At 35.7% G+C, this 14756-nt stretch overlaps 1 protein-coding gene across 1 annotated transcript; it reads left to right on the top strand.

Moving 5' to 3' along the window:
• The first annotated feature begins 1184 nt into the window (after positions 1-1184).
• Positions 1185-12830, top strand: LOC125049605 (cubilin-like). The gene has a single exon (XM_047648993.1). It carries the CDS (start codon positions 1208-1210, stop codon positions 12500-12502), a length of 11295 nt encoding a protein of 3764 aa, XP_047504949.1. The 5' UTR covers positions 1185-1207; the 3' UTR covers positions 12503-12830.
• Positions 12831-14756: the final 1926 nt, after the last annotated feature.

Here is a 14756-nt window from a genome sequence, read left to right as displayed (position 1 = left end):
GCACTAATGAACGCAACCGCTACCGCCAGCCAGATTGCCCAGACTCTAACCGCAAGTGCAAGAAGGAAGACATATCACAAAATCAGCTGACCTGAAATTCTTTCTCGAAAACGTTGCTACCTCCCGTACTATATCCCTTTATTTCCTTTTGATGTCTTTGTTTTTATTCTCGCGTGTAGTTTCCCAACCTTTTACTTGTGAAACTGGCATAAAGTTAAAACTATTGCCATAGGTAATATTAAAAAAAATTACTTGAAGTTTAAGGAACGAATTAAACGTATCGATTTATAGTAGCATAACCAAATTTTAAAAAAATAATCCGCAAAATTGTAGCATAAATAAATTTTATGTTTTCCACGAATTTTATTTTTTATAAAATTATATTAAGTATAAAAAAAAAATGTAATCTCGCAATGATTTTATTAGACATAGACATAGACATCACATTTATTACAAACGAAAACACAAACACATAAACACACAAAATAACAAACTTAAAGAAAAAAAATTAAATTTTAAAAATTAAAAAAAATCCCTTTTGCCATTCGGTTCGCTTCCAGTGTGCAATGTGTGTGTACTGTGGTTGTAATTGGCCCTGGCTCAGCATTATGCTGAGGAGCAAAAAGTTCCACAGCATTATTATTATATTAGGTATATATTTGCTTGATTAAATCTCGTTGTATCAGTCACGATTAAATAATTTGTATAATAAATAACATTTTCTTTGAACAATTAAAATGTGTGGAAAAAATACATTTACTACAGCGATACTTAATGCGTGATAAGTCTCTTAAGATGTTAACGTCCGTCTCAAATTTTTAAAATGTACTATATAAATATTGTAGATACTGTTAATAAATATTATCATGTAGTCGTAAAATGGCAATGATAACATTTAAAATATATATATATTTCTTATTTCTTCGATTGCTGTAGATTTAAAATTTTAAAGCTTCATTTTTTAAATTCAAAAGTATTTACCTACTCAATAAAAAATTATCAGTTTGATAGAAAAAGTCAGATCTGGATGCAGTTGTTGTTTTTAAATGCAATCTAAAATGATTAAACCATATGGCCCTTGTTAGATTTTCCATACATGGGCGTATCAATATCAATCGTCGCCCCCTTTTTGAGATGATAATTTCAACGAATAATTGAAAAACAGTATTCTCTTATTGCCCATGTAGATCTCTCGTATTCATGGACAATGACTTACTTTTTGTTGAAGTTTCTATTCTTAATTCTTTGTATTGTGCATTCAAAGAGTGATATTTATAAAAATCGACCAAAAATTAAAACAGCCGATGGTGATTTAATAATTGAATCTTCCTACAATAAAAATATATATTTAAAACCAAATGGACCAAGATCAAGTATTTTTGTTGGAAACATTAATTTACTGGACATCAATATTACCAAGAAAGAAGAGATTTGGAAGCCATCCGTTGAATACAGCGACAGTGAACGAGGTAATAAAATTGGAGATCTCAATGATATTATAGGAAGAATTGAACGCTTGGAAAGCTTTAGTACAACATTGCCTTCTACTATTTCTATAAATGTCACATATCTAACACGACGAATTAATACATTAAGAAACAGGATACGCACCATTCAGAGTTCAATTAATAGAAAAGGAAAGGATGAATGTCAGTCACATCCTTGTGAGAACGGCGGGACGTGTTTAAATCTTGTCAATGGATATTATTGCTTATGTCCGTCCAATTGGAAAGGAGTTAATTGTGATGAAGATGTCAATGAATGTAGAAATTATGCTGGCACAGATTTAGGATGCCAAAATGGTGCTACATGCATTAACAGGCCTGGTTCTTACGACTGTATCTGTAAGCCCGGATGGTTTGGCCTACACTGTACCAGAAAAGAGAGAAATTGTACTGGCAATGACTATGAAATTTGCGGGCATGGCACCTGTTTACAAGTTACCACTGGTGTCGGAATAAAGTGCCTCTGTAATCAGGGATGGACAACAAATGACACGAGTATCGCATGTCTCACTGACGTAAATGAATGTTTATCATCTCAAGGTCCTCGGTGTTCCGTAAACCCACCCGTCGATTGCATTAACCTACCTGGTTCATTTGTTTGTGGGTCATGTCCTGTCGGTTATGAAGGAGATGGTTACGTTTGTCATGATGTCGATGAATGTCTCTCTTTGCCCAATGGTGGATGCAGTTTGAGTCCGAGAGTATCTTGTCATAACACGATAGGTTCTCGACTCTGTGGCCCCTGTCCACCTGGCTTTGAAGGTGACGGCGTTACCTGCACATGGAGAGGTTCATGCAGCATAAACAGGGGTGGCTGCCATCCTTCCGCTCTATGCGTTGAAACTCCTGGCTATGGAGGACAAGTAGTGCAATGTGTTTGCCCGCGGGGCATGTCAGGAGATGGAATTGGTACTAACGGATGCTTTGTAGCTTCAAATGATCTAAGTAATGGTACTGGATGCGAAAACTATCCTTGTGGGGCGTACGGCGTCTGTCATCCACTCCGTTTCGGATACACCTGTATATGTGATGAAGGATATGGCGGCGTTCACTGTGACATTCAATCTGGTATCTGTTCCAACAACCCCTGTTTAAATGGTGGAACGTGTAGAAGCGATGGAAGATCGGCGCGACGATTTCGATGTGAATGCACAGCTATGTTTACGGGTGATTTGTGTCAACTTCGAGTAGAAATATGTGGTGGTGTGCTCGATGCGGAAGAAGGTAGTATAATTTATCCTCCAACTAACACAACATATAGACCAAATGCACGATGCGCATGGGTAATACACACATCCCCAGATAAAGTTATTAATGTGACCTTTAGTAAATTCCATTTAGAACATCATGCTGAATGTTATTATGATTTTGTTCAAATTCATGACGGAAGAAGTTCAGCCAGCCAGCTAGTAGGTAGGTTTTGTGGTACTGATTTGCCAAAAGGAGGAAACATTATATCTAGTCACAATAATTTATACTTTTGGTTTCGTTCCGATCAAACTATATCGGGAGAGGGATTTGCCTTGCATTGGAACAGTATAAGTCCAATTTGTGGAGGTATTATTGATGCTACTCAGCATGGCCGGGTTAATTCGCCAGGTTCACCTGGTCCATATCCCCCAAATCGTGATTGCTATTGGCGTTTAAACACAAATTTAGGTAAAAGAATACAATTACATTTCTTCCAGTTGGATTTGGAAACACACCCAAATTGTAGTTTTGATTATCTAGCAATATACGATGGATTGCACGAAACCGATCCATTGTTAAATAAATACTGTAATTCCTCTCAACCGGCACCAGTGCAATCATCGAGTCCCGAAATACTTATTCATTTTCATTCCGATGCCTATGGATCTGGAAAAGGCTTTCAAATCACTTATGCCCCAGTTGAAGGTGTGCCTGGTTGCGGTGGCTTTTATACTGCTGACAAAGGTGAAATAGCTTCCCCAAGTTACAACAGTAAATATCTTAATAATCTTATTTGCGATTACAAAATACAAACTAGCCCCGAAACAAAAGTACGAGTCACATTTCAGTCTTTCAATTTAGAGAGGTCATTTAGATGTAGATTTGATTACATCGTAATTTATGACGGACCTAATGAGGATTCTAAGCAGGTAGGCAAATTTTGTGGCAATACGATTCCAAAGAGCTACACTTCGTCTTCCAATAGTTTATTTATTAGATTTAAATCAGACCAAAGCATATCTTCAGGTGGGTTTAAAGTTTCATACGAATCAATTTGCCATAAATCAATAATGGGAGATAGTGGAATTATAAAATCTCCAGGTTATCCTTTCAAATATCCCAAAAATACAGTCTGTGAATATGTCATAGGAACATCTCCGGGAAAAATTGTAGAGCTGTCATTTCAAGATTTCGATATTGAAGATAATCGATTTTATAATTGTCAATATGACTATGTAGAGGTCCGTGATGGACCAACATCTAATTCATCACTGCTTGGTAGATATTGTGGAGGTTCAGATCATATCCCACCGATACAAACGTCTTCTTTTAATTATTTGTTCATCGGGTTTCATTCCGACATGAGTATATCGGGGACAGGATTTTTCGCAAATTACACGACTTTAGATATAGAATGCGGAGGTATATATAGGGAAACGACGGGTCTTATAAACTATCCGGGTTCCGGTAAGTTATATTATAAGAACGATCAGTCGTGTACGTGGCTTTTGATTGCGCCCGAAGCAATGCACATTAAATTGACATGGAATAGATTCGATACTGAGATACAATTCACCTGTGAAAATGACTTTCTAGAACTGTTTGAAATTGATGATGATTATGTAAATGGTACTAGTTTAGGTAAATATTGCGGTAAATCACGACCACCAGCTTTAACTACCACATCAAACAAACTAATGATAAAGTTTCAATCGGATAACACCGTCAATGGTCTCGGCTTTTCACTTTCATATGCATTTATAGATGAAAAATCACACTGTGGCGGTGTTTATATTAAAACGAGCGGTTACATACATTCTCCTGGGTGGCCGGACAGTTATGAACCCAACAAAGATTGTACTTGGACGATTTCTGTGCCTGTTGGCCAACAAATTGCCTTAAATATTAAAGATTTTGATTTGGAAATGCCTATTAGAGAAAAATGCGATTTAGGTGATTATTTGTTGATTAGAGACGGATCATCTGATAGCGCACCTTTGCTTGCTAAATTATGTGGCTCTTTTAAAACAAAACGTATCATCTCCACCGCTCACAATCTTTACATTCACTTCCATTCCGATTTCTATTTATCGGGGAAAGGATTCAGTATAGAATGGGATGGAGCACTTAGGGGCTGTGGCGGGACATTGACAAGCGTCGCCGGATCGATATCCTCTCCTAATTATCCACAAAATTATAATGACGATGCGGAATGTTTCTATAAAATTGTTACTAGTAGCGGCTCGCGTATACGAATTGTGTTTGCAGACTTGGACTTAGAACAAACATTGAACTGTAGAGACGACTATGTAGAAATATATGACGGACGCGATGTCTATGCCCCTAGTTTAGGGAGGTTTTGTGATTTGAATAATAATCAGACCAGTATTGAAACTAAAAGCAACTATGCATTCATAAAGTTTCGATCAGATATACTTTTGGGTGGAAAAGGATTTTTGCTTAATTATGAAACAATTTGTAATACAAATATAAGCGGAAGCTACGGCGTTATAGAAAGTCCTGGATATCCTAACAATTATCCTCTCAATTTGAATTGTATTTGGAACATCACAATTGGATTGGGCAATAGAATAAATATAACCTTCACCCATTTTAACATCTTTTCTTTTCAATATAGACCCCAATTAAGAGGCATTCCACCTTGGAACACATATCGGAGTCCTTCGATCTTTCATAATCGTTCTTTTAATTATTCTCCTTTTTACCACACTTATATACAAGGGGGTCCACAATGCGAATCATATTTACAATTTAAGGAGTTAACTGAAGAAAATTTTTCGGACAAGCTCTGTGGTACCTCACTGCCAGCTTCAATTTCAACGAAAAGTAATTCAATGCAAATTAATTTTGTCAGTGGCTATTTCAATGCTGCTAATGGATTCAGACTGGAATGGGTGAAAGATGGATGTGGCGCATACCTGAAAAAACAACGTGGTGATATTGAACTACCCAAGAATATAAAATATTCTAACAAAGGTCTAGAATGTGAATGGGTGATAGAAACGCAACCAGGTAGCCGAGTGACTGTAATATTAAACGATATATTTGTTGAGGAGACTAAGAACTGTACAGTCGATTCCATCGAATTTTATAATGGGCAAAGCAGTTCATCCCATTTGATAAGTAAAATATGTCACCGGGGTTCTAACACCATCCAATCAAGCAGTAACTATATGTTTGTGAAGTTTGTTAAAAAGTCTTCCTTACGAGATGTCTACTTTTCAGCTTATTATGATTCGGATACGTCTGGTTGCGGTGGTCGCATAACGTCTCGCACCGGTGTCATAACATCCGAAAACTATCCGAAAAACTACAATGATAATATGGATTGCTTATGGTACATAACGGTACCGGATAATCATAGAATAGAATTGAATTTCCTGGATCTTGATCTTTACTCGGTCGACGACGATGATGAAAGTTATTGTGGTGACTCCATTAAAATATATGAAAATTCGTATATTGCAGATACTAATTATACTCATCTTATATGCCCCAAGTCAAACGTGTCTCAGATAATTTCCAACACATCTTATATGGTATTACAATTTACTACGGACACATTTGGCTCGGCGAAAGGGTTCAAAGCTAACTTTTCTGCCACCTGTGGTGCTATTATAGAAGCAAAGTATGATGGCGTTATAACCAATGATCGGTTTCTCAGCCAAAATCTTCATAATTGTACTTGGGTTATCTTATCACACGATTTAGGAGAAAAAATAAAACTTACCATGGAACACATGTCAATACCGCGTACAATTGAAAAAGTTTCAAATAAAGAATGCCCTTCGTCCTTTTTTAAAATTTTTGACGGTAACGACATTAACTCTCCAGTAATTGGAGAATTTTGTGGTTATAAGGTACCTAGTGCAATTGTCAGTCACGGCAGTGCACTAACAATTATGCATGGAACATATGGGGACACTTTGAGCGGTTCATTTACAGCGCACTATTCGACTTTATCAAGCGCCTGTGGAGGCACAGTATTATCTGAAGAAGGGTCAATCGCTTCGCCAAATTATCCGCTCTCTTACCCTCTCGGAACTAATTGTGAATGGACATTACGAGCATCTCCCGGAAACAGTATGTATTTAACGTTTGAAGCTTTCAATATAGTTAACTCAGATCGCTGCAATGAAGATTACTTAGAAATACGAGAAAATAATGGTGGCGGTCGGTTGCTGGGAGTTTATTGTGGTGAAACTGTACCGGTTAATACCACTACTGGTTCAGCAATTTACATAAAATTTCATAGTGGTTATCAAAATTCCGGTACAGGTTTCCTGGCTCATTTTGGAATTCTGCACCAAAATGAGATAACTGAGAAATCCCAAGGAGAAATATCGTCCCCGCTTTATCCTCACGCCTACAACAGAGAAGGTGAATTTTCATGGCGTATTATTGGTAAACTGACCAGTAGTATAACTTTAAATATCGATGAATTAGTAATTCCAAAGCGAGGGGAAGTTTGTGATAGTAAACTGATTATTTACGATGGCTATGACGAAGAAGCACCAATACTCGAGACAGTATGTGGTATAATAAGAAATGAGGATAAAATATTGAATGCTAGAAGTTCCCTCGTATATATACGATTTGTTATAACTGAACCAGACATTGATACCGTATTCAACTTAAAATGGTCTCAAACTCAATCAGATTTGATCAGAACAGAAGGTGGAACGTCGAAAAGATGTGGTTATAATGAAAGCAGAGTTATTACCGCCGGGGCAGCGGTTAATTTTCAATCGCCCAACTATCCGGAAGAATATGGTGAAGATTTATATTGTGAATGGGTGTTTGAAGCAACTGTAGGTCGCCATTTGCAATTAAACTTTATTGATTTTAAATTAGAAGAAACTTCTGCATGCTATGCCGATCATGTATCAATATATTCGCGAAACTTGAAAGAAGATTGGAAATTAGTGAAAGAAAATCTTTGTTTATTTGAGAATGCAAAGCAAGGATTTGAAATATCACAGTTACTAAAAGTAATATTACAAACAGATAGTTCAATTGCTGAGAAGGGTTTCTCCGCTAGTGTAAAATCAAAATGTGGAGGACTTATTTCTAAGGAGTCTGGTACGATTGAATTCTCTTGGGACGAACGTGATTTTAGAAATAACATCCGCTGCAATTGGACAATCAAAGTTCGACCTGGCCGCACAGTTAAAATAGATTTTGAGCATTTCAATATAACAAATGAGCACGAGTGTAATCAGTATGTAATGATTCGAAATGGTGAAAGTTTCGAGTCTCCTATATTAGGGGCGGGTAAATTTTGTGGATATGCACATGAAGTTAGAGAAAGCCTAATCTCGTCAGGCAATGCCATTTACGTAAGTTATGTTAACAATCATCACCACATAACTTCCGAAGTAACGACATTCGAAACCTTCAAGTTGCGTTTTGAAGAGAAAAACATAGAATGTGGCTCAACATCGACTATAGATAGTGACAAGAAATGGGAAGTGATATCTTCCCCTAACTATCCATCAGTACCAATGCCCTATTCAGAATGTGTGTGGGTATTAACAGGACCACCTGGAGAAAAATTGAGAATAGAATTTATCGATAGATTTGACATTGATGGACGAGATGATTGTAAAGACGAGTCAATCGAAGTACATGATGGCGCATCAGCGTTGGCTCCAACGATTGGGGTATACTGTGGAACTAAGCCTGGTACAGTCAGAACAAGCAGTAATGCCCTATACATTAAATATTCAACGATGTTGTCTGAGCCAAGAAATGGTTTCAAGGCGAATATTTCTACTGATGTGTGTGGCGGAACTATTATAGCTGAATCCGGAGAAATTACATCGCCGGGATATCCTCATATGCTTACCTTGCCAACGGGATCTTTATGTAAATGGCATATTATATCTCCTTTAAAAAATATTATTAAGTTTTATATGGTAGATTTTAATATTCCAGAATCAAGGCACGATTGTCAAATAAATGTAACCGTCATGGAATCACTACCGATGAACAAAACCGCTTCAAATCTAATGGTGTTTTGTAGTGATGCTCCTCCAGTATCAAACACTGCTATAGAAACGAGTACGAATGAAGCGACTATATCATTTTTTGTGGGAGATCCTAGTTCATATACTCAAATATCTGAGTATAAAGGTTTCAAAATGACATTTAATTCATCAAGACCTTCATGTGGTGGGACGCTAATGCAGTCTGAAGGCTATTTGACAACACCCGGTTATCCTCGCACAACTTCATTGCGTTTTTGCCAGTGGTTAGTATTCATACCCGATAGAACAAGAAGAGTGAAATTAGAAATTATTGATTATAACGAGAATGAAAGAATAGGTATTTACAATGACGCTACATTTGAATCGCTTATAGATATATATAGCGGAAAGAATATAAGCGGAATTCCTTTGATTTATGAATCTTCAGGTAATACTATTGCAGTGTATCTACTTATGAAAATGTCTTCATCTCAAAGTTATCCACAAAGATTTAAAGCTAGGTTTACTTCGGACGAACCTGCGTTATGCGGTGATAGTCTTCAGGGTACAAGTGGTAAAATTACTGCTCCTGATTTGCAGCGCTCTTACGTCTGCAAGTGGACGTATAATTTCGCGGATAGCTACAAATTTAGCAATAACTCTGATTACAATACTATGTTTATAAGTATTACTAACACATTTTCACGGGAATCGAAATGTTATTATTCCCATTCAAGGCTCATTATTGATGTTCCAATTGAAAATACAGGTCAAAAATTCACTCGAACTGTATGTGGAAATCAAACGGAAATTTCCTATAGAATCCCATTTACATCATTAACACTGAGGGCAATTCAAGTTAATCTTGAACCTCTTTTGTTTAATGTTGAATGGAAACTTCAGCCATGTGGAGGAGTTGTTCATCTCTCACAAGAACCCAGAAATATTTTGAATATACCAAAATCATTTAATAATACTTTAGATTGTGGATGGATAGTAATCGCTCCTCCTGGAGTTAGAATAGAAACAAGTATTGAGGGAATCTTTAACCACGATTGTTCAGATGAATTTTTAACTGTTCATCATGGTTTGACACAATCAATGTCAGTTTTAGAGTATTGCAAAAATAAAATACCCGAAAAAACAATCGTTACATCTTTTATGAATACATTCATCCAGTATCACTCTAAAGCTCAACGACCTACTAATTTAAAACTGGTTATGAAAGTTGCTAGCAGCCAGTGTGGCGGCTATTTAGATGGGTATGAAAGAATATTTTCCTCACCTAACTACCCAAATCATTATGATGAAAATACAGAATGTACTTGGGTAATACAAGCATCTGTAGGTTTTAGAGTTTCACTTTCATTTTTTAAACGATTTGTTATAGAAGATACCGTTAATTGCACTAAAGATGCAGTTATTATATATGACTGGGTAAATGGATCATACCAGGAAGTGGCTAAACTGTGCGGGCGAGAAATTCCATCTATATTTAATTCAACTTCAACTCGGATGAAGGTCGTTTTTCGTACTGATTCTAATATTAATCTTGATGGTTTTACAGCAGTGTGGACTGAAATTTGTGGAGGTGTATTCACAGCTACGGATATAGATCAATTTATTTACAGCCCTGGATACGGCATCGGTTATGGTCCGTTACTTGATTGTTCATATGAAATTCTTGCTCCGACAAACAACAAGTTAATCGTGCAGTTTCAAGACTTTGCCCTTGAAGGTATCTACCCGGAATGTAAATATGACAATCTCACCATAACTGGTGAGCGTGAATACAACTTTCTATTAAAGATATTTTGTGGTAAACATATCCCACCAATTTTAGAGAACTTTGAGAAAGTCGTGATAAATTTCAAAACAGATAGAATTGGTCAAGATAAAGGCTTTAAACTGTCATACTCGTTGTATAAGTGTGGTGGAAAAATCACTGAGCCTACAATGATTAGAACAGGATCCGCTGAAGAATATTTTAACGGCCTTAATTGTACTTGGATAATTGAGGCCCCTTCCGATAAAGTTGTCATAGTTAACTTTGCATATATTGACATAGAACCACATTATTCCTGTTCCAATGATTATATTGCTGTTTTTTATGGATCCCAAATAGAAAATGATCACCGATTAGCTTTGTTATGCGGAAAAATTAATTCTTCTACTGTAATAAGGAGTAATAGTAGTAGAGCAATTGTACAATTTGTGTCTGATGACTTTTTGAACTACAAAGGCTTTCAGGCCCAAATTAGTTTCAGCTATGGCGAAGCTGTTGGATGTGGAGGTGTTATCAGTTTATTATCTGTTACTCAATACTCTTTAAAATCCCCACGGATAGGCAATTCATTTGTATACGAAAACTACTTAGATTGCCATTGGTTTGTGAATGCCCCAGAAGATCATGTTGTTAAAGTTGAATTTTCAGCTTTTCATGTATCACCATGCGCCGATGTGAATCAAACAGCGATAGGTATTAGAAAATGCAGCTGTGACTTTGTTGAGATACGGGATGGGCTCAATCCAGATAGTCTTTTGATTGATAAGTTCTGTGGGCACACTTTGCCACCTGCGATAGTATCATCGACTAATGTTTTAAGTATCAGATTGTCAACTGATGGTGAAATAGTGAGTTCTGGCTTTGAAATAAGTTTAAGTGTACAGCCTTCCAGATGTTTTCCAACAGAAATATCGATAGATTTTAATCTTAAAAGAATACAATCGCCTGGATTTGAAAATGGTATTGTCCCGCGGGGATTACATTGTAAATACTTTTTGAAGGAATCTAGGTCTTTCGATACAATACATTTACGAGTAAACTATCTTGACTTAGAACCAGGTACAGGAAATCATTGTATTAACGACAAGCTGATTATAACAAGTGTTCCTCAAACACATAATCTCACCATAGGAAAAAATTTTGTAATGAATAAAAATAGCGACAATTTCTTTTTATATTCATCATTTTATGATCCCTTTTTAACGTTTCCCGAGCACTTTGTTTTGTGTGGGTCAAATAAGTCATTCGATTTTTATTTACACGGCAACATTAATATTAATCTAATAACTTCCGCTGAGACCACTTTAACTCACAAAGGTGTAGAATTGGAGGTGGCATACGTTGGTCACTGTGGAAAAGGAAATTATTCAGAGCCTTATGGACATATAGTAAACAGTTTTTATGAAGATCACAATGACAAACTAGTTAGTTGCTCTACATTAATAACTGCTCCAGAAAATTACACAATATCGATATATATAAATGAACTATACCCTAGCTATTTCCACGATACAGCTTATTTTGAAATTCTTGACGGTGATAAATTGTCATCTCCAAGTTTATGTAAGGTCCAATCAACGTTTGATATGCAATCAGTAAGTTCGACAGGAAGATATTTGCTGTTGCACACTGTGATGAAAGGCACTGAGCAAACAATTTATAATATCAATTATGTTACAACAGACAAAGGGCGGGGATGTGGAGGAAAACTCGTAAATGAGTTGGGTAGAATAACAAGTCCTATGTATCCAAAAGTTTATAGAAAGCGTTCGATGTGTGAATGGGAGCTTGAGACGCCGATTGGCACTCGGCTCCGGCTGCACTTTAGTGAATTTGATTTAGGTGTATTTTGCGATCAGAATTATGTTAGTTTGGTTGATAGGAATGGCAACTTCGTTTCATCATATTGTTCTGAAACGCCGGCTGACTATACTAGCGAAGACAATTATGTTAAAGTTGTTTATACCACTACAATGAGCAATGGTGGGACTGGATGGGTAGCAGATTTTATAGGTATTCTTGATTTTTAATCATGCGTAGTATGGAGTGTACTTTATAGATAAAGCTTAATTTTAAGTAAATGTAGAAAATGTGATTTGGAACGTTTTAGTTTATTCCAGAAACTGAATCATTCATTCAGTCAACTTTGGAGTTGTAATTATTTGTAATGATTAAGTTTCTGGAATTTCCTACAGACTCTAAAATATATTACTTTGTTTTTCTTATAAACTTAAATATATATACAAATATACATATTGTATTGTAACATAAAAGTATAACATTAAATAAATAACATAAATATTGTAATCATATGGTACTAAAATTATGATTGAAATATATGAATTGTTTTATACTTGTCGTAGTGTTTCATTTATCACTTCGGAGAAACTGAGTAACATATTATATGCCGGAGCGATGATGTTACTGTCATTTTTAGTCACAGTGCTTATAAATTAACAACTCCCAAGTCAGTTTAAAGCCGTGTCAGTACTTGGGGCTTGATACAAAATCAGTGTTGGACAGTCGTGACCTACTATCGTTAAAGGAACTTGTATAGGAATGACTTTAGCTCACGCTTTGTGACCATAATCATACAAATTGGTTTGGTATTATTAGTGGGTAACGCCTGTCGAAAAGTGATTTTTCTCAAGCCCCATTGCTTAAGTCGATTTACCAATATTGCTTAAAATATCTAAAAATTCACGAAAATTCGATTACATAATCATTATTAAAAGTAATATATTATGTCGGAGCAATGGCGTTGCTGCCATTGTCATTATGCCATAGAGCTTATAAATTAACAACAAATCAAATCTGTTCAAAACCTTTAACATTAGTAGTTTATTTGATTTACAAATATTGCTACATCGATAAATTAGCGACCCTTTAATGGTCGATAGTAATAGGGATTCCAAAGTTATTATTTTGAAAAGTAAATTAATAGCACTTTAAACCTTTGAAATTTAAAGACAATCATTATAAAAGTCATCAATTAACACTCCTTCCTATAACTGCAGGTCGACTCTGTAGTCGGTTCGGGTTTTGTCACGGAAGGAGTACACGAAACTTGTTATTGTTGACGTTTTATTAATTTATAACACTTCGTTACGTCAAACAAACTTGTAAAAAAACAGGTTACATAAGTTACTAGGCAACGGGTGGCCTTATCGCTAGCACGCGATTTCTCACGCAACCCTAGTATGAAATAAAACACCCACTGTTAGATACAAGGAATGCAGAAATAATAAACAAAACACAGTAACACTACAATCTTACAACACTGAGCTGAAGTCTAAACAGAAAATAATAATAAAAAAGTAAAAGAAGATTCTTAAATGAACTTAAAGACAGCTCGTCTGATATCAAGAGGTAAAGCTTAGGTTTTCTAGAAAAGCGGTGCCGTTATCTATAGGTTGTAATGTAGCGTTGGGTGACGTCACCCAATTGGGTTTTGCTTACAAATCATACTTTATTAGTTGAAGTATAGTTGAAATTCACTAATTTGAAAATGACTAGGTACACTATTCTGTCTTTCTTTATGCAGGGGCCTTGTCATTAATACAAATGTGACATTTATCTTCACAGGCAATAAAACAAGGATTTTTGAACTTTTGGTACTCTGAATTTATTTAACACATATATAATTTTAGAATACCTACTTATAAAATACTAATATTTTACAAAAAATATGAACCTTAAACGAAAACATTCGCGATACTTTCCTTTTGGCGTTCTATGTCTGCAGACTGCAGGAGACAAGGCAAGAATATATCAAAATTGGTTCTGAGATAAAACTAATAATTTTATTGCTACAAATAAACAAAAGGTTTACATTAGTTTGTCATTCATTCAAAATTTCGACCATACCAATTAATTTCTTGTGTATTCGATAAAAGCGAATGTGCAAGTAATTGGCTGTATCGTTTCATTCTCTTCGCAATCTCTATATCTAAGTGTTAATATCGTTTATTTCTTGAAATAGAGGTTTAAATTGGGAATGGGTCTTCTGTAACAACAGTCTAGTCTATCTATAAGTAAAATAGAACTTTGTTGAACCTGAACAAAGTTCTATTTTACTTATAGATATATATTTTCTAAATGTTGTATTTATTAATATTATTTTATAAAGATACCGAGAATCACAGAATGACAAGGCTAGCACAATATAAAGTAATAGGAGCTCAGTTTCGTTTGAAGCAGTCCCTCGAGTACGACTTCTACTCCTAATTTTATCGAAATCGATGTAATTTCAGCCCGATATCACAGAAACCACATGGCCCTTGT

This window comes from Pieris napi, chromosome 5 (genome assembly GCF_905475465.1).
Source record: "Pieris napi chromosome 5, ilPieNapi1.2, whole genome shotgun sequence".
In the NCBI taxonomy this organism is placed as follows: Eukaryota; Metazoa; Arthropoda; class Insecta; order Lepidoptera; family Pieridae; genus Pieris; species Pieris napi.
The sequence above is the reverse complement of the archived record's forward strand: the minus strand, read 5'-3'. Positions and strand labels throughout refer to the sequence as shown.